A 25,806-nucleotide genomic window follows, 5' to 3' on the forward strand; every position below is an offset into this window, starting at 1 on the left:
GTAATCCTGACCTCATCAGGAGAGCCCTTAATAGGATCGGGTTCTTCCTGAGTGAAGGCCTGGCATAATGAACAGGACTCACCGTGAGAGAGGCCTTGACAATGGAAGGGGCCACCGGGCAAGCAGTGCTGGTGGCCACAGGAGCTGACAGCAGCATCCCACTGACATTGTGCAAGGAAGTGGACCCTTGCAGGGGGAAGACCGCAGTCCTCCAGCTCCAGGAAATGGAATTCTGCCAACAGCTCTGTTCAAGCTTGGAGGGGATGTTGAGCGCTAGGTGCAAACACTGCCTGTGACACACTGGAGAGAACCCTCAGCATCACACTGGACTGCTGACTTGCAGAACTGGGACACATGGATGGCTGCTCTCGTAAGTCACTATGGTTGTGGGAATTTGTTCTGCGGCAATAGGAAACCACTGCACAGCCTCAGTGTACATAGAGGTCTTGCCCCCGGAATGAAGCTATGAAACTTCATGTATACTAGTGGCATGAAAAAAATCTTTCCTCATTTTTGCTTATGTATTTTTCATTTTATGATTTTGTATAATGGAATTAAATTCTTTAATTTTTTTTTTAAATTTGTCTTTTATTTTTTGAGAAAGAGAGACAGACAGATCATGAGTGGGGGATGGACAGCGCGAGAGAGAAGTAGATACAGAATCTGAAGCAGGCTCCAGGCTCTGACTGTCAGCACAGAGCCTGACATGGGGCTCGAATTCATGAACTGTGAGATTATGACCTGAGTGGAAGTCGGACGCATAACGGACTGATGCCACCCAGGCACCCCTGGAATTAAATTATAATAGCATATTTCATTCATTCATTCATTCATTCATTCATTTAAAACCAACTAATTTAGTGTTTACCATTCACCAGGAATGGCTTTCTATGCTGGGGATACAGCTTTCACCAAAATAGCCCAAAGCCCCTGTGCTCATGGGCCCTACATTCTAGAGGCTTCCCAAGAGTGGGACGCGGTCACTGGAGCATTTTCAGTGAACACATGACACAACCTGACTCACATTAGCAGGGTCGCTGACTCCTGCAAGGAGAAGAGCCCCAGGTGGCAGGTGATGAGGTGGCACCAGGGCCACAATCCAGGAGGGAGAGGATGGTGGAGACTTAGGGGAGGAGAGGGCCTGAGGGATGAGAGAGACGTAGAGAAGGGCTGCAGACACAGGGCGAGGAAAAGAAGCAGAGGGAAAGAATTCTAAACCAGTGGAATTCTCAGATTTAAATATGTTGTTATACAGATTTTTAATAAACCTCTAGGGGCGCCTGGGTGGCGCAGTCGGTTAAGCGTCCGACTTCAGCCAGGTCACGATCTCGCGGTCCGTGAGTTCGAGCCCCGCGTCGGGCTCTGGGCTGATGGCTCAGAGCCTGGAGCCTATTTCCGATTCTGTGTCTCCCTCTCTCTCTGCCCCTCCCCCGTTCATGCTCTGTCTCTCTCTGTCCCAAAAATAAATAAAAAAAATAAATAAAAATAAATAAATAAAATAAACCTCTATCTACAGGGCTTAGCAAGAAATTCTTTGCATCTACTGTTTACTGTACTCTGGGGGCTGCCTGAAAACCAATTACCTCCTTACATTAATCAGGGTGGAGAAAATGGTACCAATAACACCCCAATAAAATATTCCTTAGGTTTTCATTCACAACCACAGGCAGTGCACGAACACTGGTGAAGGGAGTTTTCACTGCACTAAATACATGCCACTTTGAAGCAATTGATGGTTGCATACTATGGTCGAAATATACTGTATTAATGATATTTTCTGTATTCTTGATGCTTGACATTTGTGACTCCCATCACTGGGGAGACACTCTCCGTCCCCTGGCTGGACAATTCTTAGAGACAGCTAAGTGCTTGCCCCGGAGCATGCCTTTCCTTTGCAAACTCAACAATCCAATCCAGATGCCACATTCTGAACCCTCTCTGTCAGGCGCATACACTCCAGGAGGCAATATTCCTCTGCTCCAAAGACCCAGGGTCAGCTACCAGCCTTCTAGAGAGAACTCCCAACCCCCAGAGCCCACCGATAACGTTATTCAGACTGGTCAGTTCTAAACTGTTTCCCCAGCCCCTCCTTCCCTTTCTCAAGGAAAACACAATCAAGGCTCAGAGCCATGCTTTCTTCCTCTCCTTCTGCCCCCACTTGGCCCTGTGTGGTGTGCCCTGCCCCTCCCCTCGGGAAATGTAAGTGATAAAAGAAATCTTCCCACAGTGGCATCAGCCTCTCCAGCTGTCACTTAGTCCCCTTGATAAACAAAGGCCCAGGCACAGATCATATACAGTAGCAAACTGTACTTCTATGTGCTGCTTTGTGTTGAGGATTGTCTGGGACTCACAGAGCTATGGAATGAAGATCATTTTAAAATACAAAAGCTCGGGGCGCCTGGGTGGCTCAGTCGGTTGAGCGTCCGACTTCAGCTCAGGTCACAATCTCGCGGTCCGTGAGTTCGAGCCCCGCGTGGGGCTTTGGGCTGATGGCTCAGAGCCTGGAGCCTGCTTCTGATTCTGTGTCTCCCTCTCTCTGACCCTCCCCCATTCATGCTCTGTCTCTCTCTGTCTCAAAAATAAATTTAAAAAAAAACATTAAAAAAAAATACAAAAGCTCTAGGCCATGGTTTGGGAAAGTGAAAATTACAGCTTTAGTTATTGCAAGGCTATGAAAACAAATGTATCTAGGAAGGATAAAACCACTACTTTGACAGATTAGATTTGGATCATTCAGTGGTGACCAAGATGATGGTTAATAAACAAAAAGCAAACAGGCCTCTGTGAGATTCTCTAGCTGGTGCCTCAGGCACAGGTGCCCCAGGTTTCAAGAGGAAACCATTGTTTCTCTACCAACCATCCCGAAGCCAGCTCAGTCTCTGACATCAAATTCCCTGGGACGAAGTTTTCTTCCAAAAGCAGTCCAGGAGGTTATTTCCTTCCCTGTGCAGAAGCTTTTCATGTGGATGTAGTCCCAGTAGTTTATTTGTGCTTTGGTTTCCCTTGCCTCAGGGAACACATCTAGAAAGAAGTTGTTACTCCCCACGTCAAAGAAATCAGCGTGTGTGTTCTTTTCCAGGATTTTTATGGTTTCAGGCCATTTTGGCCTTTAATCCACTTTGCATTTATTTTTGTGTATGGTGTGAGAAGTGGTCCCTATTCTTTCTTTGGCATGTTGCCTTCCTGATGAGAGCACCTGGTGATGTATGGAATTGTTGAATCACTTTGTTGTTCTCGGAAACTAATATAACACTGTATGTTATCTGACTGGAATTTAAATAAAAACAATGAATAAATAAGTAAATAAATAGGTAAGTCAGTCAGTCAGTCAGTCCAGGGAGAGAGATAAGGGGTTAGAGGAAGGGAGTCCAGTTCAGGGGGGTGGGGGAGGGGGTGTTTCCAGGAAGGGAAGTGAGGAGAAAGGGCTGAGCCCAGTGTGCTGTCTCTACCTGGCACCTTCAGAAAGTCCCTGGACCAGAACTCAGAGAAACAGTGTGACAAAGAGAGCTCCCTGCAAGAGGAGAGGGGTCAGGTCCCAGTCCCTTGTCCCCAAGAGGGTGTGGCTCTCAGGGTGGAAGGTGCAAGGGCACAGAGGCAGGGAAGCCTAGTGTTGGGAGTCCCCATCTCCCCTGGTTTCACTTCTCCCTGTCACAGCCTGTGTCAGGTCCCCCTGTCTGGGATTCATGAAGGCGCCCCTGTTCACACTCCCATTGCCTGTCTGGTTTCTAGAGAAGACTATCATATCAGCTTCACCGCGTTCCCTGGCCTGTCCTGGCCACAGACAGGCTGGGACTTAGATTCTCCCAGGGGATGGGGATCCTGGGGCCTTGAACCTGCCTCCTGGTGCTTTCAGGGGCCTGGCCATGACCCTGACCTGGGCCAGTGAGTGTGAGGTCAGAAGGAAAGAGCCTGTTATGTGTAGGAGCAAAGGGACCGCCTGGTGGGGACGCTGGACCACTGGGGAAGGGGGCCACCGCCCCCACTCCACACCCCCACCCACCCCTGCCCAGGCCTGGGCCATCCTCCCCTTGAGTCCTTCTTGCGACTCCGCCCTGCTCTCCGCCCCCCGGTGGAGTGCCCCTCGCCCTGCCCTCCCGGCTGCCTCCATTTGGGACCCGGCTCCGGGCCTGGAGATGGGTCGGGCGGGGTCTAAGCCCCTTTGTGCCCACAGTTCCCACTCCTTGAGGTGTTTCCACGCCGCGGTGTCCCGGACCGGTCGCGGGGAGGCGCTGTATGTCTCGGTGGGCCAAGTGGACCACACGCAGTTCCTGCGATTCCACAGCGACGCCGCGAGTCCGGGGGTAGAGCTGTGGGCGCCGTGGGTGGAGCAGGAGGGACACAGTTTGGGACGAGCAGACGGAGATCGCCAAGGTGCACGCACAGACCTCCCGACCGAACCTGCACACCGCCCTCCGCTACTACGACCAGAGCGAGTCCCGTGAATGACCCGGGCCAGGGTCCAGGTGACGAGTCCCTGAATCCCCCTTGGACCTGCTGAGGTCTCTCTGAGCTCCGGGTCCGAGATTCACCCCGACGCCAGGAGACCTTCGCGGCCCCCACCCAGGATGAGCCCGCGGGGATTCACTCGGATTTTATCTAGTTTCTGGGTCTTTGACCAATCACTGCGGGTAGGTATCCTGAGGAGTGAGGCCAGGAGAGCCTGGCTGCAGGGCTGGGGGGTGGGGGACGGCTGCGGGGGGGGGGGGGGGGGCTAGCTAGCTAGTGGGCGGGGATGCCCGCGAGGCTGGGTGAGAGAGTGGGCGGGGCCAGGGCCTCACCTTCCAAGGGACTTCTGGCTGCAACTTAGGGTTCGATGCGAACCACCTCGGCGGGTGTGAGCAATTCGCTAGGAGGGCGCCGATTACAGCCCCCTGAAGGAGGACCTGCACTCCTGGAGGGCAGCGGAGGAGGCGGCTCGGATCCTGGGCGCCAGTGGGAGGCGGCCTGAGCAGCCGAGGACTACCGGGTGTTACCTGCAGAGGGAGTGCGTGCGGGGGCTCCTCCTGTACCTAGAGAAAGGGAAAGAGACCTTGTAAGAAGCAGGTATGTGGGGCCGCCAGGCCTCCTGATCTCCCCTGGGGCAGGTGCTGTACGTCCTGCTGGCCCCACCGAAAGGGAGGAAAATAGGATTGACACCAGAATTCTCCCCTGTCCCCCTCCTTGGGTCCTGAGGGTGAGGAGTTCCCCTGGGTTTTCAGATCCTGTGTCAGAGAGAGACTGGCTCGCAGGACCCATCCTTCTCTCAGGACAGAGGGGATCCAGTCTCTGTGGAGAGACATATCTCTAAAAGAATTCGATAGCAGGTTTCCTTGACCCTGGTATTCACCTTGGGCACCCCCAGGTGACGTCCTCCCTCAGGCCTTGCTCTCTGTCCCATGCCCAACTTCATTGGAGGGCTGACTCCAGGTGTTTTGAGCCACTGGGCCTCCTCTACCAGGTCAGGACTAGAAGTCTCTGTTCCCTCACTCAGGGACCCTGAGCCTCCTCCCCTAGGCTGTCTTACCCTGCCTCCAGACCTTCCCAAGGGATGGGAAGTTATCCCAGATCCTGGAGCTCAGGCTGGGATGTGAGTCTTGCACTCCCCTGCCCACCCCATTGTCCTCTCCATTCTCAGCATGGTCACATGAGTGCTGCTTCAGTGGCTCCTGGGGGATGATGCAAAGTTCCTAAAGTCTCTGACCCTTCTCCTCAGATCCTCCACAGACACATGTGACCTGCCACCCCATCTCTGACCATGAGGGGACCCTGAAGTGAAGGGCTGTGGGCTTCTACCGGACAGAGATTACTGTGACCTGGCAGCGTGATGGGGAGGACCTGACCCAGGACACGGAGCTTGTGGACACCAGGCCTGCCGAGCCGGGACCTTCCAGAAATGGGTGGCTGTAGTGGTGCCTTCCGGGAGAGGAGCAGAGATACACGTGCCTGTGCAGCATGGGAGGCTGCAGGATCCCGTCAGCCTGAGATGGAGTAAGAAGGGGGATGAAGGGGTGGATTCTATCCAGACAGCAGAATACACAACACCTTCTGTAGACCTTCAGCGGCATCACAGCTGAGGCCCAGAGGTCAGAACTCTCACCTTCCCTTTCATTCCCGGAGCCCCCGCGTCACTCCAACATGCCCATCATGGGAATCATTGCTGGTCTGGCTGTCCTTGGAGCTGTGGTCACTGGACCTGGGACCTGGAGGAGGAAGAGCTCCAGCAGGGAAAGGGGTGAGGTCAGAGTTTTCTTGCACCAGGTTGCGGGGAGAGTGGCGGGGAGAGGGGGGTAGGGGTTCAAGCCATATGTAATTTTCCAGTGTCTTGCCCCAGTCCTGAGAGGCACCATCGACACATATGTGCTTACCCAGTTGGACCCTGTTTGCTAATACTCTTTCGAAAATCACACCTGAAAAAGAGACAAAACGTTCACCTCGATGCTTCTGGTGATGGGACCTGATTCCCAGCAGTCACAGGACAGAGGGGAGGCCCTGCTGCATACAGACCTCCAGGAGGCTTTGATCTAGTTTCCACATGTCCTCTTACCTCACATTGTGTAATCTTGCCCTAGGTCTGTAGTTAAAGTTCTGGAAATTTCTTTGGAGGCCAAAATTTCAGAGGTCCCTTTAGGACCTCAGGGCCCAAGCCTTCTCCCTGGCCTCTGACATGATGTTTTGTTCTCACAGGGGAAAAGATGGAGCTACACTCAGTCTGCAAGTAAGTATGGACGGGGTGATCCCTGAGACCCTGGGTAGTGCAGACGGGGCCCCATGAGGAGCTCACCCACCCCATAGCTCCCTTGTCTCATCTCCTGGAGGCTCTGACCACGTCCTGTTGTACTGTGGCTGTGACAGTGCCCAGGGCTCTGATGTGTCTCTCAAGGCTTCTAAAGGTGAGACCTTCAGGGTGCCTGGGTGGCTTAGTCGGTTAAGCATCTGACTTCGGCTTGGGTCATGATCTCAGAGTTCGTGAGTTCGAGCCCCACATCAGGCTCTGTGCTGACAGTGTGGAGCCTGGAGCCTGCTTAGACTCTCTGTCTCCTTCTCTCTCTGCCCCTCCCCCACTGGCTCTCCCTCCCTCCCTTCCTCCCTCCCTTTTTCCCTCAAAAATAAATAAGCATTTTATATATATAAAAATATATATATAAATTATATATATATAATTGTCAAATTATATATAAAGGTGAGACCTTGGAGGGGCTAAAGTGGGGAGGGGCACAGGGGATGAGATTGGGTTAAGGGGATCCTCTGGACTTGGATATTTGAGTGTGTGGAGGGTTTTTACAAATGTCACCACTTAGAATGACTGACTTGAATGTGTTCATGATTATTTTCTGTCACAGTGTGAGCCAGCTGCCTCGTGGGGGACTGAGTGATATAATGTTTCCCTCTCTCTCTCTGCCCCTCCCCCATTCTCTCCCTCCCTCTGTCCCTCCCTCCCTCTCTCTCTCTCTCAAAAATAAACAAACATTCAATATATACATATGTCAAATTTTATATATATATATAATATATATAATTATGAAAGTGATATATATATATTATATATATATATTTATAAAAGTGAGTCCTTGGAGGGCCTAACATGGGGAGCGGTTGGGACAGTGGGGATGAGATTGGGGGTTATGGGAATCCTCTGGACTTGGACATTTTGAGTGCATGAAAGGTTTTTCCAAATGTCACCACTTATAATAACTGACTTGAATGTGTTCATGATTAGTTTTCACAGTGTGAGCCAGCTGCCTCCTGGGGGACTGAATGATACAAGGTTTGTTCTCACTGCCACTTAGTGACATCAAGAACCCTAGACTCCTTTATGTGTAGAAGGTGTGCGAATGCGTCCTTGTTCCTGGTAGCATAATGTGAAGAGATAGGGACAGTGGCCCACTCCCCACCACGACCCCTTCCCACACACACATGCTGTAATGGTATCATGATGCATTCACATGATCAGTCATCAGATTGTACACATTAAATACACGCAAATCTTGGTGACCAATGATGCCCTAATAAAGCTGTTTATAAATTAATTTTATTTGGCAGGAGAGACTAGAAGATGGTGGCATAGGAGGATCTGGTCTCACCGCATCCTGCTGATCACTTAGATTCCACCCAATCTGCTTAAATAACCCAGAAAACCACCAGAAGACTAGCAGAACAGACTGTCCAGAGCCAAGCATAGACAAGAGGCCCATGGAAGAGGGTAGGAAGGGTGGAGAGACGGTGTGTGCTACACAGACTGGCAGGAGGGAGCTGGGGTGGTGGAGGGGCAGCCTGCCCGGCAAGGCAGAGGCCCCGAGTCTGACTGGCAAAAATGGAGGGGCCGGACGGAGTGTGTTCTGACAGCCAGCGGGAGTTAACATCTGGAATGTTATAAGTCATTAGCTCTGCTCTCAGTTAGCAGGGAGGGCGAGAGGATGCCAGGAGGGAGAGTTGTGCCCCAGAAGACAGAGCTTAGCTCGACGGGGAACAAAGGCACTGGCAAGTGCCATCTCTGTCTCCCATCCCCCAGCCGTAATCCCAAAGGGAACAAGTTCCCATCACTGAACTTGCTTGCACCGCACAAAACCCAACACTGTGCTTCTGTGGATCCATCCCTCCCACCGGCCTGCCTCCCTCCTGGTGCTGCGGGGCCCTTCCCACAGGGGACCACTGATGGCAAAGTGAGCTAACCCTGATCCTCCCGCCCCTGCACACGTTGCAGCAGATCCACCCCGGCTAATATGCCAGATCCCATGGAAGCAACACCACAAGCCTGGCAGTGTGCAAGTAGCCCAGACAGGGGCCACACCACTCCACAGTGAGTCCTGACCCTGGGAGAGGGGAAGATAAGGGACACAGCAGTCTGACTGTGGCCCCAGGGGTGGGCTGGAGGCAGACCTCAGGTCTGACTGCGGCCCTGCCCACCAACACAAGTTACTCCAACCAGCACAGGGGAAGTGCCCTTCAGTTCCGCACCACCCCAGGGACTATCCAAAATGACGAAAGAGAAGAATTCTCCTCAAAAGGAACTCCAGGAAGTAGCAACAGCTAACGAATTGATCAAAAACGATTTCAGCAACATAATGGAACAAGAATTTAGAATAATAGTTATAAAATTAATCCCTGGGGTTGAAAAAAGGATAGAGGACAGCAGACAATCTATGTCTACAGAGATCAAGGAACTAAGAAATAGTCATGAGGAGCTAAAAAATGCTATAAATGAGATGCAAAATAAAATGGAGGCGACCACGGCTTGGATTAAAGACACAGAGGAGAGAATAGGTGAATTAGGAGATGAAACTATGGAAAAAGAGGAAGCTGAGAAAAGAGAGACAAAAAAATCCAGGAGTATGAGGGAAGAATTAGAGAACTAAGTGATACAATCAAATGGAACAATATCCGTATAATAGGAATTCCAGAAGAGGAAGAGAGAGATAAAGGAGCTGAATGTGTACTTGAAGAAATCATAGTTGAGAACTTCCCTGATCTGGGAAAGGAAAAAGGCATTGAAATCCAAGAGGCACAAAGGACTCCCTTCAGACGTAATTTGAATTGATCTTCTGCATGACATATCATAGTGAAACTGGCAAAATACAAGGATAAAGAGAAAATTCTGAAAGTAGCTAGGGAGAAACACACTGTAACATATAAAGGGAGACCCATAAGACTAGTAGTGATGGATCTATTTACAGAAACTTGGCAGGTCAGAAAGGAATGGCAGGAAATCTTCAATGTGATGAACAGAAAAAATATGCAGCCGAGAATCCTTTATCCAGCAAGTCTGTCATTTAAATAGAAGAAGAGATAATGGTCTTCCCAAACAAACAAAAACTGAAGGAATTCATCACCACTAAACCAGCCCTACGAGAGATCCTAAGGGGGATCCTGTGAGACAAAGTACCAGAGACATCACTACAAGCATGAAACCTACAGACATCACAATGACTCTAAACCCATATCTTTCTATACTAACACTGAATGTAAATGGACTAAATGCGCCAACCAAAAGACATAGGATATCAGAATGGATAAAAAAGCAAGACCCATCTATCTGCTGTCTACAAGAGACACATTTTAGACCTGAGGACACCTTCAGATTGAAAGTGAGGGGATGGAGACCTATCTATCATGCTACTGGAAGTCAAAAGAAAGCTGGAGTAGCCATACTTCTATCAGACAAACTAGACTTTAAATTAAAGGCTGTAACAAGAGATGAAGAAGGGCATTATATAATAATTACAGGGTCTATCCATCTGGAAGAGCTAACAATTATAAATGTCTATGCACCAAATATGGAAGCCCCCAAATATATAAAAGAATCACAAACATAAGCAACCTTATTGACAACAATGTGGTAATTGCAAGGGACTTTAATACTCAACTTACAACAATGGATAGATCATCTAGACCCAGGATCAATAAGGAAACAAGGGCCCTGAATGATACATTGGATCAGATGGACTTGACAGATATATTTAGAACTCTGCATCCCAAAGCAACAGAATAGACTTTCTTCTCAGGTGCACATGGAACCTTCTCCAAGATAGATCACATACTGGGTCACAAAACAGCCCTTCATAAGTATACAAGAATTGAGATCATACCATGTACACTTTCAGACCACAGTGCTATGAAGCTTGAAATCAACCACAGGAAAAAGTCTGGAAAACCTCCAATAGCATGGAGGTTAAAGAACAACCTACTAAAGAATGAGTGGGTCAACAAGGCAATTAGAGAAGAAATTAAAAAATATATGGAAACAAACGAAAATGAAAATACAACAATCCAAACGCTTTGGGATGCAGCGAAGGCAATCCTGAGAGGAAAATACATCGCAATCCAGGCATATCTCAAGAAACAAGAAAAATCCCAAATACAAAAATCTAACAGCACACCTAAAGGAAATAGAAGCAGAACAGCAAAGACAGCCTAAACCCAGCAGAAGAGAAATAATAAAGATCAGAGCAGAAATAAACAGTATAGACTCTAAAAAACTGTAGAACAGATCAACGAAACCAAGAGTTGGTTTTTTGAAAAAATAAACAAAACTGATAAACCTCTAGCCAGGCTTCTAAAAAAGAAAAGGGAGATGACCCAAATAGATAAAATCATGAATGAAAATGGAATGATTACAACCAATCCCTCAGAAATACAAGCAATTACCAGGGAAGACTATGAAATATTATATGCCAACAAACTGGACAACCTGGAAGAAATGGACAAATTCCTAAGCACCTACACACTTCCAAAACTCAACAGGAAGAAATAGAAAACTTGAACAGACCCATAACCAGTGAAGAAATTGAATCAGTTATCAAAACTCTCCCAACAAATAAGAGTCCAGGACCAGATGGCTTCCCAGGGGAATTTTACCAAAATTTAAAGCAGAGATAATACCTATCCTTCTCAAGCTGTTCCAAAAAATAGAAAGGGAAGGAGAACTTCCAGACTCATTTTATGAAGGCAGTAACTTTGATTCCTAAACCAGACAGAGACCCAGTAAAAAAAGAGAACTACCGGCCAATATCCCTGATGAATATGGATGCAAAAATTCTCAATAAGATACTAGCAAATCGAATTCAACAGCATATGAAAAGAATTATTCACCATGATCAAGTGGGATTCATTCCTGTGCTGCAGGGCTGGCTCAACATTTGCCAATCAATCAACGTGATACATCACATTAATAAAGGAACAGATGGGGCGCCTGGGTGGCGCAGTCGGTTGAGCGTCCGACTTCAGCCAGGTCACGATCTCGCGCTCCGTGAGTTCGAGCCCTGTGTCGGGCTCTGGGCTGATGGCTCGGAGCCTGGAGCCTGTTTCCAATTCTGTGTCTCCCTCTCTCTCTGCCCCTCCCCCGTTCATGCTCTGTCTCTCTCTGTCCCAAAAATTAAAAAAAAAAAAAAAAAAAAAAAAGGAAAAGATAAGAACCCTATGATCCTGTCAATCGATGCAGAAAAAGCATTTGACAAAATTCAGCATCTTTTCTTAACAAAAACCCTCGAGAAAGTTGGGATAGAAGGAACATACTTAAAGATCATAAAAGCCATTCATGAAAAGCTCGCAGTTAATATCATCCTCGATGGGGAAAAACTGAGAGCTTTCCCCCTGAGATCAGGAACACGACAGGGATGTCCACTCTCACCACTGTTGTTTAACATAGTGTTGGAATCAGCAATCAGACAACAAAAGGAAATCAAAAGCATCAAAATTGGCAAAGATGAAGTCAAGCTTTCACTTTTTGCAGATGACATGATATTATACATGGAAAACCCGATAGACTCCACCCAAAGTCTGCTAGAACTGATACATGAATTCAGCAAAGTCGCAGGATACAAAATCAATGTACAGAAATCAGCTGTATTCTTATACACTAACAATGAAACAACAGAAAGACAAATAAAGAAACTGATCCCATTCAGAATTGCACCAAGAAGCATAAAATACCTAGGGATAAATCTAACCAAAGATGTAAAAGATCTGTATGCTGAAAACTATAGAAAGCTTATGAAGGAAACTGAAGAAGATATAAAGAAATGAAAAAACATTCCGTGCTCATGGATTGGAAGAATAAATATTGTGAAAATGTCAATACTACCCAAAGCTATCTACACATTCAATGCAATCCCAATCAAAATTGCACCAGCATTCTTCTCAAAACTAGAACAAGCAATCCTAAAATTTGTATGGAACCACAAAAGACCCCGAATAGCCAAACTAATTTTGAAGAAGAAGACCAAAGCAGGAGGCATCCCAATCCCAGACTTTAGCCTCTACTACAAAGCTGTAATCATCAAGACAGCATGGTATTGGCACAAGAACAGACACATAGACCAATGGAATAGAATAGAAACCCCCGAATTAGACCCACAAATGTATGGCCAACTCATCTTTGACAAAGCAGGAAAGAATATCCAATGGAAAAAAGAGAGTCTCTTTAACAAATGGTGCTGGGAGAACTGGACAGCAACACGCAGAAGATTGAAACTAGGCCACTTTGTCACACCATTCACAAAAATAAACTCAAAATGGATAAAGGACCTGAATGTGAGACAGGACACCATCAAAACCCTAGAGGAGAAAGCAGGAAAAAATCTCTTTGACCTCACCCTCAGCAATTTCTTAATTGACCCATCCCCAAAGGCAAGGGAATTAAAAGCAAAGATGAACTATTGGGACCTCATAAAGATAAAAATCTTCTGCACAGCAAAGGAAACAACCAACAAAACTAAAAGGCAACCGACAGAATGGGAAAAGATACTTGCAAATGACATATTGGACAAAGGGCTAGTATCCAAAATCTATAAAGAGCTCACCAAACTCCACACCCAAAAAACAATCCAGTGAAGAAATGGTCAGAAAACATGAATAGACACTTCTCTAAAGAAGACATCCAGATGGCCAACAGGCGCATGAAAAGATGCTCAATGTCGCTCCTCATCAGGGAAATACAAATCAAAACCACACTCAGATATCACCTCACACCAGAGTGGCCAAAATGAACAAATCAGGAGACTATAGATGTTGGCAAGGATGTGGAGAAATGGGAACCCTCTTGCACTGTTGGTGGGAAAGCAAACTGGTGCAGCCTCTCTGGAAAACAGTGTGGAGTTTCCTCAAAAACTTAAAAAATAGATCTACCCTATGACCCACCAATAGCACTGCTAGGAATTTACCCAAGGGATACAGGAGTGCTGATGCATAGGGGCACTTGTACCCTAATGTTTATAGCACCACTTTCAACAATAGCCAAATTATGGAAAGAGCCTAAATGTCCATCAACTGATGAATGGATAAAGAAGTTGTGGTTTATATACACAATGGAATACTACGTGGCAATGAGAAAGAATGAAATAAGCCCTTTTGTAGCAACGTGGATGGAACTGAAGAGTGTTATGCTAAGTGAAATAAGTCATACAGAGAAAGACAGATACCATATGTTTTCACTCTTATGTGGATCCTGAGAAACTCAACAGAAGTCCATGGGGGAGGGGAAAAAAAAAAGAGGTTAGAGAGGGAGAGAGCCAAAGCATAAGAGACTCTTAAAAACTGAGAACAAACTGAGGGTTGATGGGGGGTGGGAGGGAGGGGAGGGTGGGTGCTGGGTATTGAGGAGGGCACCTTTTGGGATGAGCACTGGGTGTTGTATGGAAACCAATTTGACAATAAATTTCATATTTAAAAAAAAAAAGAAAATGGTAATAAAGTGCCTCAGCAATGCTTCCAAAAAAAAAAAAAAAAGAAAGAAAGAAAAGAAAGGCGGGGCAGTAGAAGAGAAAATAGATTCGACACGCCCCATGCACACCTTGGGGAAGGACCTGCATGGTGGTGGTGGTTCTGGGAGGAGGGCAGGTCATATCTCCAAGGAGGGTTAGGGGGAGACTTCCAGCCCAGAATGGGCAGGCTGGGAGAAGTCTGACTGTGCGGAAAGGCTGGTGCTGACCACGTGGCTGGACAGCCAGTTTGGAGACCAGATGTCAGGAGTGAGGCCCACTGAGGTCGTGGAACCAAAGGATGGGGTGAGGGCCAAGGATAAGGCAGCGGGACCTCAAGCAGTTTTCTGGTTGGTGGGGGAGAGGGGAAGGCAGGAGCCAGCAGGGGAGACTAGTGCTGAGGGTCTGGGAAGGGGGGACTGAATGTTTCAGAACAAACTTGAATCAGAGGCTGACAAGAGAGGAGGGGACTTGGGCCAAGAGCCAGGAGGAAGGGGTGCTGATGGCAGGGCCCCAGAGGAGGAGCTCCTGAGAGAGGAGAGCTTAGTGAGGGCCCAGCATGTGGGCAAGGGGTGTGAGCAGGCATGGGGCCATAGGGGAGGGGTGCAGAGGGGCCAGGGAGACTGGGATTCCTGAGCACAGGGAGAGCGGAGGCCACAAGGGAGTGAGGGTGGGATGAAGGAGAGGGGACAGGGCAGTGCAGGTGTTGGCGCAGGGTGGAGGAGGGCCAGGGTCAGGTGCCTGCACTGGACGGGAGGGAGGCGGAGGGGCACCAAGACAGGGGACAAGTCTTGACAAAGCTCTGAGCACCATGCCACAGCACTCCCCTTGGTGATGGCAGGAGGACAGTGGGAGGGAGAGTCTGGGCTAAAGACTCCTCAGAAAATTAGCATACACTGGAAGTCTTAGCTTCACCAATGAGACAACAAAATGAAACAAAAGGCATCCAAATTGGCAAGGAAGTACTCAAACTTTCACTCTTCTCAGAAGACATAGTACTGTGTGTGGAAAACTCAAAAGATTCCACCAAAAAATTGCTAGAACTAACACATGAATTCAGCAAAATAGCAGACTGTCAAATCAATGTACAGAAATCTTCATGCATTTGTAAACATGAATAACAAGGTAGAAAAAAAAGAAACAAAGAATCAATCCTATTTGGGGTTGCACCAAAAACAATAAGATACCTAACTAAAGAGGAAAAAGTTCTGGACTCTGATAACTATAGAACACTTATGAAAGAAATTGAAGAAGACACAAAGAAATGGAAAAGCATTCCATGCTCATGGATTAGAACAAACATTGTTAAAATGTCTATCCTACCCAAAGCAATCTATACATTTAATGCAATCCCTATCAAAATACCACCAGCATTTTTCACAGAGCTAGGACAAATAATCCTAAAATTTGTATGGAACCACAAAAGACCCGACCGAATAGCCAAAGCAACTCTGAAAAACAAAAAATAGGAGGCATCACAATTCCAGATTTCAAGCTACATTACAAAGCAGTAGTCATCAAGACAGATTTCTGCGAGCATGTGGAGAAAGGGGAACCCTCTTGCAGTGTTGGTGGGAATGTAAACTGGTGTAGCCACTCTGGAGAACAGTGTGGAGATTCCTGAGAAAACTAATAATAGAAACATTCTATGATCCAGCAATTGCAGTACCAGGCATTTACGCAAACGGTACAAAATACGTATTTGTACATAAAACACCCCAATGTTTATAGCAGCATTATCAACAAGAGCTAAATGATAGAGAGAGCCCAAATGTCCATCTACTGATGAATGGATAAAAAAAGAGGTGGTATACACGCACACGCACATTCACACACACACACACACACACACACACACACACACACACACACATAATGGAATATATATGATTTATCCTCAAGAAATCTCCACGTGCATTTGAAAAGAATGTGTATTCTGTTGATGGCTGGAATGTTCAATAAATGTCAGATTTGTACTATTGGTTTATAGTACGGTTCAAGTCTTCTTTATGTTTATTGATCTCTGCATAGATGTTCTATCCATTATGGAAAGTAATATATTGCAGTTTCTGACTATTACAGTTGTATTATCTGTTTCTCAATTTCTGTCTGTTTTGTTTTCATGTATTTGGCGCTGAGGTGACTATATATTCAGAATTGTTTCATCCTTCTGATAGTTTGACTCTTTTATCACTATAAAATGTTGCTGTCTCTCTTTACTAGCAATTTTCCTTTATGTCATATACATAATATTTACTCACATAACTTATATATTTATAGCATATGCTCGTCGTGTTATATTTTATGTCCTATGAATTCAATATTGAAATTCTATGACCTTCTTTTTACTACCTATTCTCTCTAAAGTTACTCAATCACAGTCTATTCCCGTTTGTACTTTACATTTCATGCTACGAGTTTCTCTTTTTCTTTGGGCAATTCTTTGTGTACATTTTTTGACACCCAGGTTAAATGTAGATTTATCTAGAGAAATCTGTTTCTTTCTTATAAATTTGAGTCAATATCAATCCAGAACAATAATAAACTAAACTAATGACTAGAAGGTATTTTGGCCCCAAATTAAACGCAAATTTGGACTACAAATCACAGAAGCGTTAGTCTGTGATTGGAAATTCTTTGAAGTAGCTGTTTGCTCACTTTGTGCTAGCTCCAAGCAAACCTCCTTAGAATAATATCTTATTGTTCTTTTTTTTTTTTTAATTTTTTTTTTCAACGTTTTTATTTATTTTTGGGACAGAGACAGAGCATGAACGGGGGAGGGGCAGAGAGAGAGGGAGACACAGAATCGGAAACAGGCTCCAGGCTCCAAGCCATCAGCCCAGAGCCTGACGCGGGGCTCGAACTCACAGACCGTGAGATCGTGACCTGGCTGAAGTCGGACACTTAACCGACTGCGCCACCCAGGCGCCCCAATATCTTCTTGTTCTTGAAGATAGAGTCAATGTGATTTGTGTAACCCTTTTCTGAAGATATGAATCTATGAGTCTTAGGTTTCCATATTTTCAGGGAGGGATGTTTCTCATGGAATAGAATAAGCTCTGAGCATTATTTCCTGTCTATTAAGTTCATGAGCCTGAGAAGGCAAGCTAAGATTTTCTAGATTTGAAATACACCTTAAGTATCATCCCTGGCTTTTTGCCCATTATTATATTTTGGCCTAAATGATTACTATTCTCTTGATTGGTTTTTTTTTGGGTGATATATATACACATCACCCAAATATATATAAAATATATACATATGTATACATAATACACACACACACACATATATAATCATTGTTAGCTGTTTTTATAGGAAGAGTCAGCCTTAAAACTTAGTCTACTGTGTTACTGGAAGAGGATCCCCATTCACAATTGTTTCATTTCTGCGATTTATCCAGCACCAGACGAGGTGGTAGAATACAAGTCTACCTAAACCAATGGTGATCTGTGTCTTGTGTGAGCCAGCGCTGGTCTGTGAATGTGCATCAGCCCACAAACAGATAGAGACAGAAAGGAAAGTGAAACCTTATCCTGTCTCAGACTGGCAATCGAGACAAAAATAAGCCTGTATATCGTCATTGGATCTGCTAAAAACAGTTTGATTACAGCTGTTCATGGACCAGACGTGGACGAGCACAGTGTCTAACCTAGAATGATTTTTTAGACTTTTGTGAGGGTCACATAAAACCTGGTAAATTTTGGATACTCTGCCCAGAAATACGGGCATGTACAAAGAAATATGAAGTGTCAGTGTATGTATAAGGATCATCTGAAGTGTTACAGATCTGGGTAACTTAATCCTAGGAGGAGACAAAGGCTGGAGAAGACATTTTGAACAATCACTTCATCACCCGACAGTGCTACTCCACTTACTTGTGAGTACAACTGGAGTAGAGAAAAGCTGGATCCCATAACAACTATCAAGGGGAAAAGTTGAAAGACGCCATATTTAGTCACTCCTTCCTCCAATCTGACCTGAGTGCCTACAATGTATCATATCAAGTTGTAGTCTCAAATCACTGCTCCAAATGTTGTAATTTGTCATTCTTTTTCATGCCCAGTTTCCATGCCCAGAACTAGTACCCTCTTCCCACATAAAAGATTTCCACGTTTAGGGGCGCCTGGGTGGCTCAGTCGGTTAGGCGTCCGACTTCGGCTCAGGTCATGATCTCAGGGTCCGTGAGATCGAGCCCCACGTCAGGCTCTGTGCTGACAGCTCAGAACCTGGAGCCTGTTTCAGATTCTGTGTCTCCCTTTCTCTCTGACCCTCCCCCATTCATGCTCTGTCTCTCTCTGTCTCAAAAATAAATAAACGTTAAAAAAAAAGAATTTAAAAGATTTCCACATTTAAAAATCTTGACGGAGGGCAGAGACCATGGAGAGGAGAATCCATTTTGCCAAACAGTCTTGCATTGGACGTGGCATGAAACTTCACAGTCACGTGACCACCTGCCAGACTCTCTCTCAGGACATGGGACAGATAGGCTGGGACTGCACTACACGGCATTTGGCACAGGTGTTTGAGTGACAGTGGTGTCATGCAGTTGCAAGGGGCAGCAGCAACAGCAGTCCTAGCCTCCGGATCCAGTGTGCTATGTCAGGGGACTCTGTTGTGACGGTGACATGTATACCCAGGAGCAGGGCCCTGGTTACACGTAAGCCTCCCCCTCGGGTCCATTGTGGATACTGTTCCCGTCTGTGTAGACTCAAGCCTGGTTTGTGACATTCCTTGAAATAGAACAAGGCCCCACATTCTCTCTCATCCAAGTCTCTGTAACTGTACATATGTATCCCAAAGAGTCAGAAGTCAATGTGGGGAATAGCTTCAGAGAGCATGATTTCAGACGTTTTTTTCCACCTTTCCTGAGATATAACTGACAAACACCATTGTGTCAGTTTAAGGCTACAGTCTCTTGATACATTTCTGTGCTGCAAAATGCTTACAACCAGAGCATTACCCTAGACCTGCACCTTGTCACATAGTTACCATTTCCTTTGGTGTGGTGCAAACATTTAAGATCTACACTCTTGTTATCTCAGAGATTTTATGTTGAGCTGATAACCACTTCCTCAATCTGCCACCTGGCTCTGCCCCCTGGGAGAGAAAATATGTATCTCCCAGCAGGTCTTGAATTTTTCTTCCTAGAAAAAACAACAACATTTCAATGTGGATGTAAGACCCCTTCCCACAATGAGGGCTCTCATCAGTGACTTCACTGCAACTCTATCTGGTGGAACCCCAGGATTGCTCGTGGATTCGTTACAAAACACTCAGGCCTCTCTCCACATACCCTGTTAGAGTGTTGGGCGTGGACCCAGGAATCACTACTTAATAAGCCCCACAGGAGAGGCTGAGGCACAGCCACGTGGGAATCATTCATTATGTGCTTGCTGCTCAGTGTGTGATCTGAAGACCAGAAGGAGCACCAACCTTGTTATAAACCCAGAATCTCACACTCTGCTCCAGATTGTCTAGCTCTTCGTAAATCCAGGAAATTTCTGTGCACACTGAAAGCTGGGTCTCCCCGGAGTGTGTGCCTTCTAGGTGCAGAACGAGAACTGTGCAGTGTGCTCTGGGTGTGCTCTGATCAGCTTGCTTCATGCTGACGACTCCAGGGTTTGGTCCTGATCCTCTCTCTTCTATGGCCATCATCCCTTGGTGACCTCATCCATGCTGAAGGCTCTAAACATCATTTATATGGTGTCACCTCCATATCTATTTCTCCAACCTAGATATTTCTCCCACCCTGCACTCTATATCCAGCTGGAACTTCGCTTGCATTTCTCATAATCTCAGATTCAACATTCCTAAATTGGGTGCTTGTGATACAACTTCCCCTAATGCCCTACTTCCAAAATCTTCCCTGTTTGATTGGAAGACACTGCTCCTTTCTTCTTGCAGTCTGAAGTATTGGATGCTGTCCTTGATTCCTCCTTCTCACAACCCAGAAGTAATACATTAGGACATGCTGCAAAGTTCATCTTTAAATGTATCCAGAACACACACACACACACACACACACACACACACACCCCAAGAGTACAGTCACTTCCTGTTATTTTCTCTCCTCAAACCCCTAAATAAATCCAACATTCTCCCCTCCTGGAAACTGCACTGGCTTCCTACACTTTCCCTACTGGTCTCCCGCCCTTCACCTCTCGATTCTGCACAGCAGCAAACAGATGCTGCTAAGACAAGTAGTACTACGTGGACCATCTGATCTAAACCATCCGGTGACTCCACATGTCACTCAGAGAAAACTCAAAAGCCTTCTAATCCTAGACCTAGACATCTGACCGCATTTCACATGCTCTCTGCTCCAGCCACAGTGGCCTCTCACCCTTCCTTGAACAAGGACACGCTCCTGCCCTAGTGTGTGTGCCTGGAGGTTCCCCTGCTTGGAAAAAACTCCCTCAGACATGCTCTTCAACAATTCCTTGTGTCCTGCACATCTCTCAGAGATCACCTTCCCAGTGAGGCTCACACTTACCACCATAGAAAAGTAGCTACCTTCCCTGTCCCCGCACAAGTAACTCTCTGGATCACCTTCCTCAAAGCACCTACCAAATTCCAATTTATTTTTGTATTTTTTATTTTTTTAATGTTTATTTATATTTGAGACAAGGGAGACAGAGCACAAGTGGGGGAGGGGCAGAGAGAGAGGGAGGCACAGAATCTGAAATAGGCTCCAGGCTCTGAGCTGTCAGCACAGAGCCCCATGTGGGGCTCGAACCCATGAACCATGAGATCATGACCTGAGCTGAAGTCAGAGGCTTAACAGACTGAGCCACCCAGGTGCCCCAACCAATTTCCAATGTAAACACTTTCCTTATTTACCACATTTATACAATATACACTTGACTCTGAATTACACTGGTTTGAACTGGGCACATCCACTGATATGTGGACTTTTTTACAATAAGTGCTGTCAATGCAGTTTCTCTTATGGTTTCTTACTATTTTCTCCAGCTTAATTTATCATAAGAATACATGTTACATATCCATGTAATGTACAAACCATGTGTTAAATGACTGTTCCTGTTTTCAGTAAGGCTTCTTATCAACAATACGTTATGGTGGTAGTATTTAAGTTTCAGGGGAGTCAAAAGTTACATTTGGATTTCTGACTCCTCAAAGGGGTCATTGCCCTCAGTCCCCACTTTGTTCCAGGGTCAAGTGGAGTCTGTCACTCACCCCTAGGACATATTCTCCACAAGACCAGCACGTTTGCCTCTTCTTACTGAGGTGTCCTAGATGAAAAAATAGCGGGTCCTGCACGTGGCACACGACATTATCAGTGGAAAGAGTGGTCAGCAGAGAGGACCTCTGTCTTCTGGATGAGCCTCAGGCACAGACAGTCCGTGGCAGCTCCTGCACAAAGTGCCCCCACCTCACCATCAGTGCCGTCTCTACTTTCCCCCAGGGCTGCCCCTCCCTCTCTCTGCTCAGCTCCCCCCTCCCACACAGTTACAGTCCTATTTTCAGAATCACTGTATGTAGGCTCCATGGGGCCCTTTCTCCAACCAAATAGAAATCTACATTAGACCCTGCTTTATACATCCATGAACTTGGATGTGAATCAGCACCAGCATCACTGGAACTAAGGGCAGGAAGAGAGGGCAGAAAGGCAAGGAAGGTAGAAACTAATGGAAGTTGAAAAAGGATAAGAAACTCTCAGATTCCTCTCTGTCTACCTCAGGATGTAAAGAATAATCCAGAAGACAACTCTAGAGGGAGGAGATGAATGAATCTTAAAATCCATCTCTCCAAACCCCAGAGACTCCTGTGTGCAGGGCCCATCTAGGCCTGTGGGAATGACAGTCCAAAGGACTCTTGGTGCTACAGCCACCGGGGTCATCCGGGGAGAATGAGACAGGAACTCGGACACAAGAGCAGAACAGGTCTGATGCTCCACAGAAACAAGGGGGGAAAAAACCACCCAAAAGAGGGGGCTGAGGTCACGACCCAGGAGGGAGCCTAGGCTGACCCAGACACAGGAAGCTCTTGCTGCACAAGCTCCTGGTGACAGGTGACATCCAAGCCCCTATGATCTCAGGTCCTGGTGAGACAAGGTTCCACAGAAGGGACCAGGACAAGGAGCAGAGACATGACCCAGCTGAGGAGGGAGCACGTCACACTAATTATGCACTGAGCACCGACTGGACACAGGCCCCGTCCACGCTCCGCTCCTCCAGCCCTCTCCTGTCCCCACCTGCAACAGACACAGCACAGGAACAGCGGGTTCTGGAAGGTTCTCAGGGCTTTCATTTATTTTCTCTTCCAACCATACAAATCCTCTCTTTTATTACCTCATCATGCCCACATACTAAGAATTACAAAACACAAATTCCTATCAGGATTCTCATTTTCAGTAGGGAAGTAAGGTGTCAGTACTCAGCCCAACATGAAGGAAAGACAGGAATGGAGACAGAACACGAATCAGTATGGGAGGGGTCATGGTGGGCATGGGGGACAGTCTCCTGAGTCCTCACGATATGCTTATAGGAATGCAGACACATTCTGACACCATCTGCAGGAATTCAGGGGATCTCAATGTCACTAAGTGGGGGTGTGAACAGATCCTGCATCACTCAGTGCACCACAGGCAGCAGGTCTCACACTGTGAAAAAAAATCATCATGAACACATTTAGGTCAGTCACATAAGTGCCACACACTCAACAGCCCCCCTCATGCTCGAAGTGTCCCTAGTGCCACCACTCCTCCCCACTTCACCCTGCATAGTCTTACATTTAGGAGCCATTAGAGATGAATCAGAGCCCTGAGTACTGTCATCGCCTGGGGTAGAACAAACAAGATGAGATCAGAGCCACAGGAGCTGAGACTAAAGGAGCAGCTATGGGCGGGGGTGAAATCCCCATGGGGTCCTGTCTACACTATTCCAGGTTTCAGGGATCACCTCCTCCATACTTATGTGCAGCATGAAAGTAGCTTGGTCCTTTTCCTCCTGTGGAAGAAAATAGCATGTTAGACACCTGGGACAGATGGGCCATGGGATCCTAGAGCAACCTCCTAGTCCTACTCCAAAATGAAGTTTCCAGAGTTCTGACTGAACACATAGGACAGGATTGGGACACATGAAGAAAGAGGTGTGGGGTCACAGGACCACCTGACTTGCTGGAGATCTGGCCTCAGCAGGGACCTTCCTCTGTCCTGTCACTGCTGGGAATCATGTCCCCATCACCAGAATCACCAAGTGAAAATCTGTCCTTCATTTTCCAAGTTCTCTCCTACAGAGTGAATGTTAGTAACAGCTCCAGAGTGGGCAGGTCCATATGTGTGGATGGAACTTCCCAGGAACCAGGCAGGACAATGTGCTACCTAGGAAACCCCGCAGTGGGACAAGAGAACTCACATCCCCCCACTCTGTTCCTACCTGAGCACTTCTTCCTCCAGATCAAAGCTCCAACCACCACAGTGACCACAAGGACAACCACAGCAACAATGATGCCCAGGATGGGGATGGAGGGCTGAGAGGATGGCTCTGGAAAGTGAAGGAAGGTGAGGGGCAGAGACATCCAGCTTCAGTCATGACTCTGTGAAATTCTCCAGAAGGGCCCTGCATTCCCTGACACAGGGCTCTACCCCAAACCCTCCTTACCCCATCTCAGGGTGATGGGCTCAGGCAGCCCCTCGTGCTGCACATGGCACGTGTATCTCTGCTCCTCTCCAGAAGGCACCACCACAGCTGCCCACTTCTGGAAGGTCCCATCTCCCGCAGGCCTGGTCTCCACAAGCTCTGTGTCCTGGGTGTGGTCCTGCCCATCACGCTGCCAGGTCAGGGTGATCTCCGCAGGGTAGAAGCCCAGGGCCCAGCACCTCAGGGTCACCTCACGGTCAGAGATGCGGTGTCAGGTCACGCGTGTGTTGGGAGATTCTGAGGAAGAAGAAACAGAGAATCCACACTGTGGTTTAACTTTATGGGCCACTGAAACTGCATCCACGTGACCATCCTGAGGTGGACAGGACAACTGGTCTGGATGGAAGAAGCACAAAACCCAGACCCCAGTCTAGCCTTTGGGATCTCCTGATCCTTGTTAAGTTCTGGAATCAGGGAGAGAGCCCGGGTGGGAGGCTGCAGATCTAAAGTGGGGAACACACTATAGTTCTGACTGTGGTGGAGGGTGAATGATTCAGAAAACCTGGAGTCAGATCTCCAAAGATGTTCTCAGGGAGATCAAGGCCTTGAGAGGGAAGGTCATGGTTCACAAGGTGGCTGCCAGGGTCAGAGGGAACTGCTGATGGGTTATTTCAGGGATGTTTCAACCTGCATCCCAGGGAGAGACTGGATTCCTATCTCTCTTTTAGAGAAAAGCACCCTCAAGGTGAGTCAGTCTCTAGTAGGCATATGAACTCCGAGGCGGATCTCTCTTTCCCACCCGTGGGAGGGGCGCTATCGTGACACTGAGTCCATTTTCCCTTCCTCGTGGGAAGCCAGCCCCAGTGGAGGGGAGATCAAGGAGGCTCCGCGGTCCCAGTACCTGCGCGCAGCAGCGTCTCCTTCCCGTTTTCCAGGTACTTGAGGAGCCACTCCACGCACGTGCCCTCCAGGTAGTTCTTCCAGTCCTTCGCTGCACCGGCCACCTCCCACTTGCGGCGGGTGATGTGCGCAGCGGTGTCCGCCACGGTCCAGGAGCGCAGATCCTCGTTCAGGGCGATGTAATCCGCGCCATCGTAGGCCCACTGAGTGTACCCGCGGAGGAGGAGTCCGTCAGGCCCCAAGGCACAGCCATGTGTCCACTGGATGTTGTGCGACCCTGTCCCCGCCCCGCCCCCAGAGCAGCAGTGATTAAGGTGAAACCGAAAGTAAACCCGCCTAAAACCTCCCTCGGGCTCTTCCAGGGGTCGTGGGACGGGTGTCACGCGGCCTCGGGGCAGCGCTCTGACCCGGAGACTCGGGGCGACCCCGGCCCGTCCTTGGGGATGGGGGTCGTGACCTGGACCCGGGCCCGCGTCGCTCACCGGACTCGCTTTGGTTGTAGTAGCGGAGGGCGGTCTGCAGGTTCACTCGGAAAATCTGTGCGTTGTCCTTCGCGTTCCGCGTCTGCTCGTCCCAATACTCCGGCCCCTCCTGCTCCACCCACGGGGCCCGCGGCTCCATCCTCGGGTTCGGGGCGTCGGTGTCGAACCGCACGAACTGCGTGTCGTCCACGTAGCCCACGGCGATGAAGCGGGGCTCCCCGAGGCCGGGCCGGGACACCGCGGTGTAGAAATACCTCAGGGAGTGGGAGCCTGCGGGCGCGGAGGGGCTGAGACCCCGCCCGACCCTCCTCCCCGCGCGGGGCCCGGGTCCCAGAGGGAGGCGGCCGGGAGGGGAGGGGGACCCGAGTTGGGGAGAGCAGGGCGGAGTCCGGGAGGGATGGGGGAGGAAAGGCCGGGGCAGGGGGCGGGTGGGGGCCTGGGGTTGCGGCGGTGGACAGTCGCCTCCCCGGAGGTTCCGCATCCCCTCGGGCGGTCTCCTCCCTCCTGCCCTCAGAGTCCCTTTCCTCCCGACCCCGCACTCACCCGCCCAGGTCTGGGTCACAGCCAGGGCCCCCGACAGTAGAAGGAGCAGAGTTGGGGGCATCACGACCCGCATCCTCGGGGTCTGGGGAGAAATGTCAGCCTCAG

At 48.0% G+C, this 25,806-nt stretch overlaps 3 protein-coding genes and 1 pseudogene across 4 annotated transcripts in view; 3 read left to right on the plus strand and 1 right to left on the minus strand.

Moving 5' to 3' along the window:
• LOC115513706 (DLA class I histocompatibility antigen, A9/A9 alpha chain) overlaps positions 1-25,806 on the plus strand; it is a 253,834-nt gene that overhangs the window by 121,428 nt on the left and 106,600 nt on the right. The window lies entirely within an intron of this gene.
• The window catches only part of LOC115513705 (DLA class I histocompatibility antigen, A9/A9 alpha chain), a 165,112-nt gene that overhangs the window by 32,702 nt on the left and 106,604 nt on the right, over positions 1-25,806 (plus strand). The window lies entirely within an intron of this gene.
• On the plus strand, positions 4,821-7,419 carry LOC115513714 (patr class I histocompatibility antigen, A-126 alpha chain-like). 2 transcript variants are annotated; one of them, XR_004343608.1, is made up of 5 exons: positions 4,821-5,043; positions 5,693-6,211; positions 6,664-6,694; positions 6,795-6,869; positions 7,320-7,419. XR_004343608.1 is itself a non-coding variant. In XM_032593132.1 (4 exons), exons 1-4 carry the CDS (start codon positions 6,115-6,117, stop codon positions 7,322-7,324), a joined length of 231 nt encoding a protein of 76 aa, XP_032449023.1. In that variant the 5' UTR covers positions 6,091-6,114; the 3' UTR covers positions 7,325-7,419. The 2 variants fall into 2 exon arrangements, 1 of the variants encoding a protein (XP_032449023.1); XM_032593132.1 differs by lacking the exon at positions 4,821-5,043 and having other exon boundaries at positions 6,091-6,211; positions 6,772-6,869.
• On the minus strand, positions 22,804-25,789 carry LOC115513704 (annotated as a pseudogene).

Source organism: Lynx canadensis, chromosome B2 (assembly GCF_007474595.2).
Source record: "Lynx canadensis isolate LIC74 chromosome B2, mLynCan4.pri.v2, whole genome shotgun sequence".
NCBI classification, from domain to species: Eukaryota; Metazoa; Chordata; class Mammalia; order Carnivora; family Felidae; genus Lynx; species Lynx canadensis.

Bases quoted from the DNA above. Each gene is read 5' to 3' on its own strand.
- LOC115513714 (XM_032593132.1), top strand. From the start codon at position 6,115: ATGCCCATCATGGGAATCATTGCTGGTCTGGCTGTCCTTGGAGCTGTG. The intron at 6,212-6,663 runs GTGAGGTCAGAG...TTGTTCTCACAG, and splicing joins GAGCTCCAGCAGGGAAAGGG to GGGAAAAGATGGAGCTACAC. The intron at 6,695-6,771 runs GTAAGTATGGAC...CCCACCCCATAG, and splicing joins GAGCTACACTCAGTCTGCAA to CTCCCTTGTCTCATCTCCTG.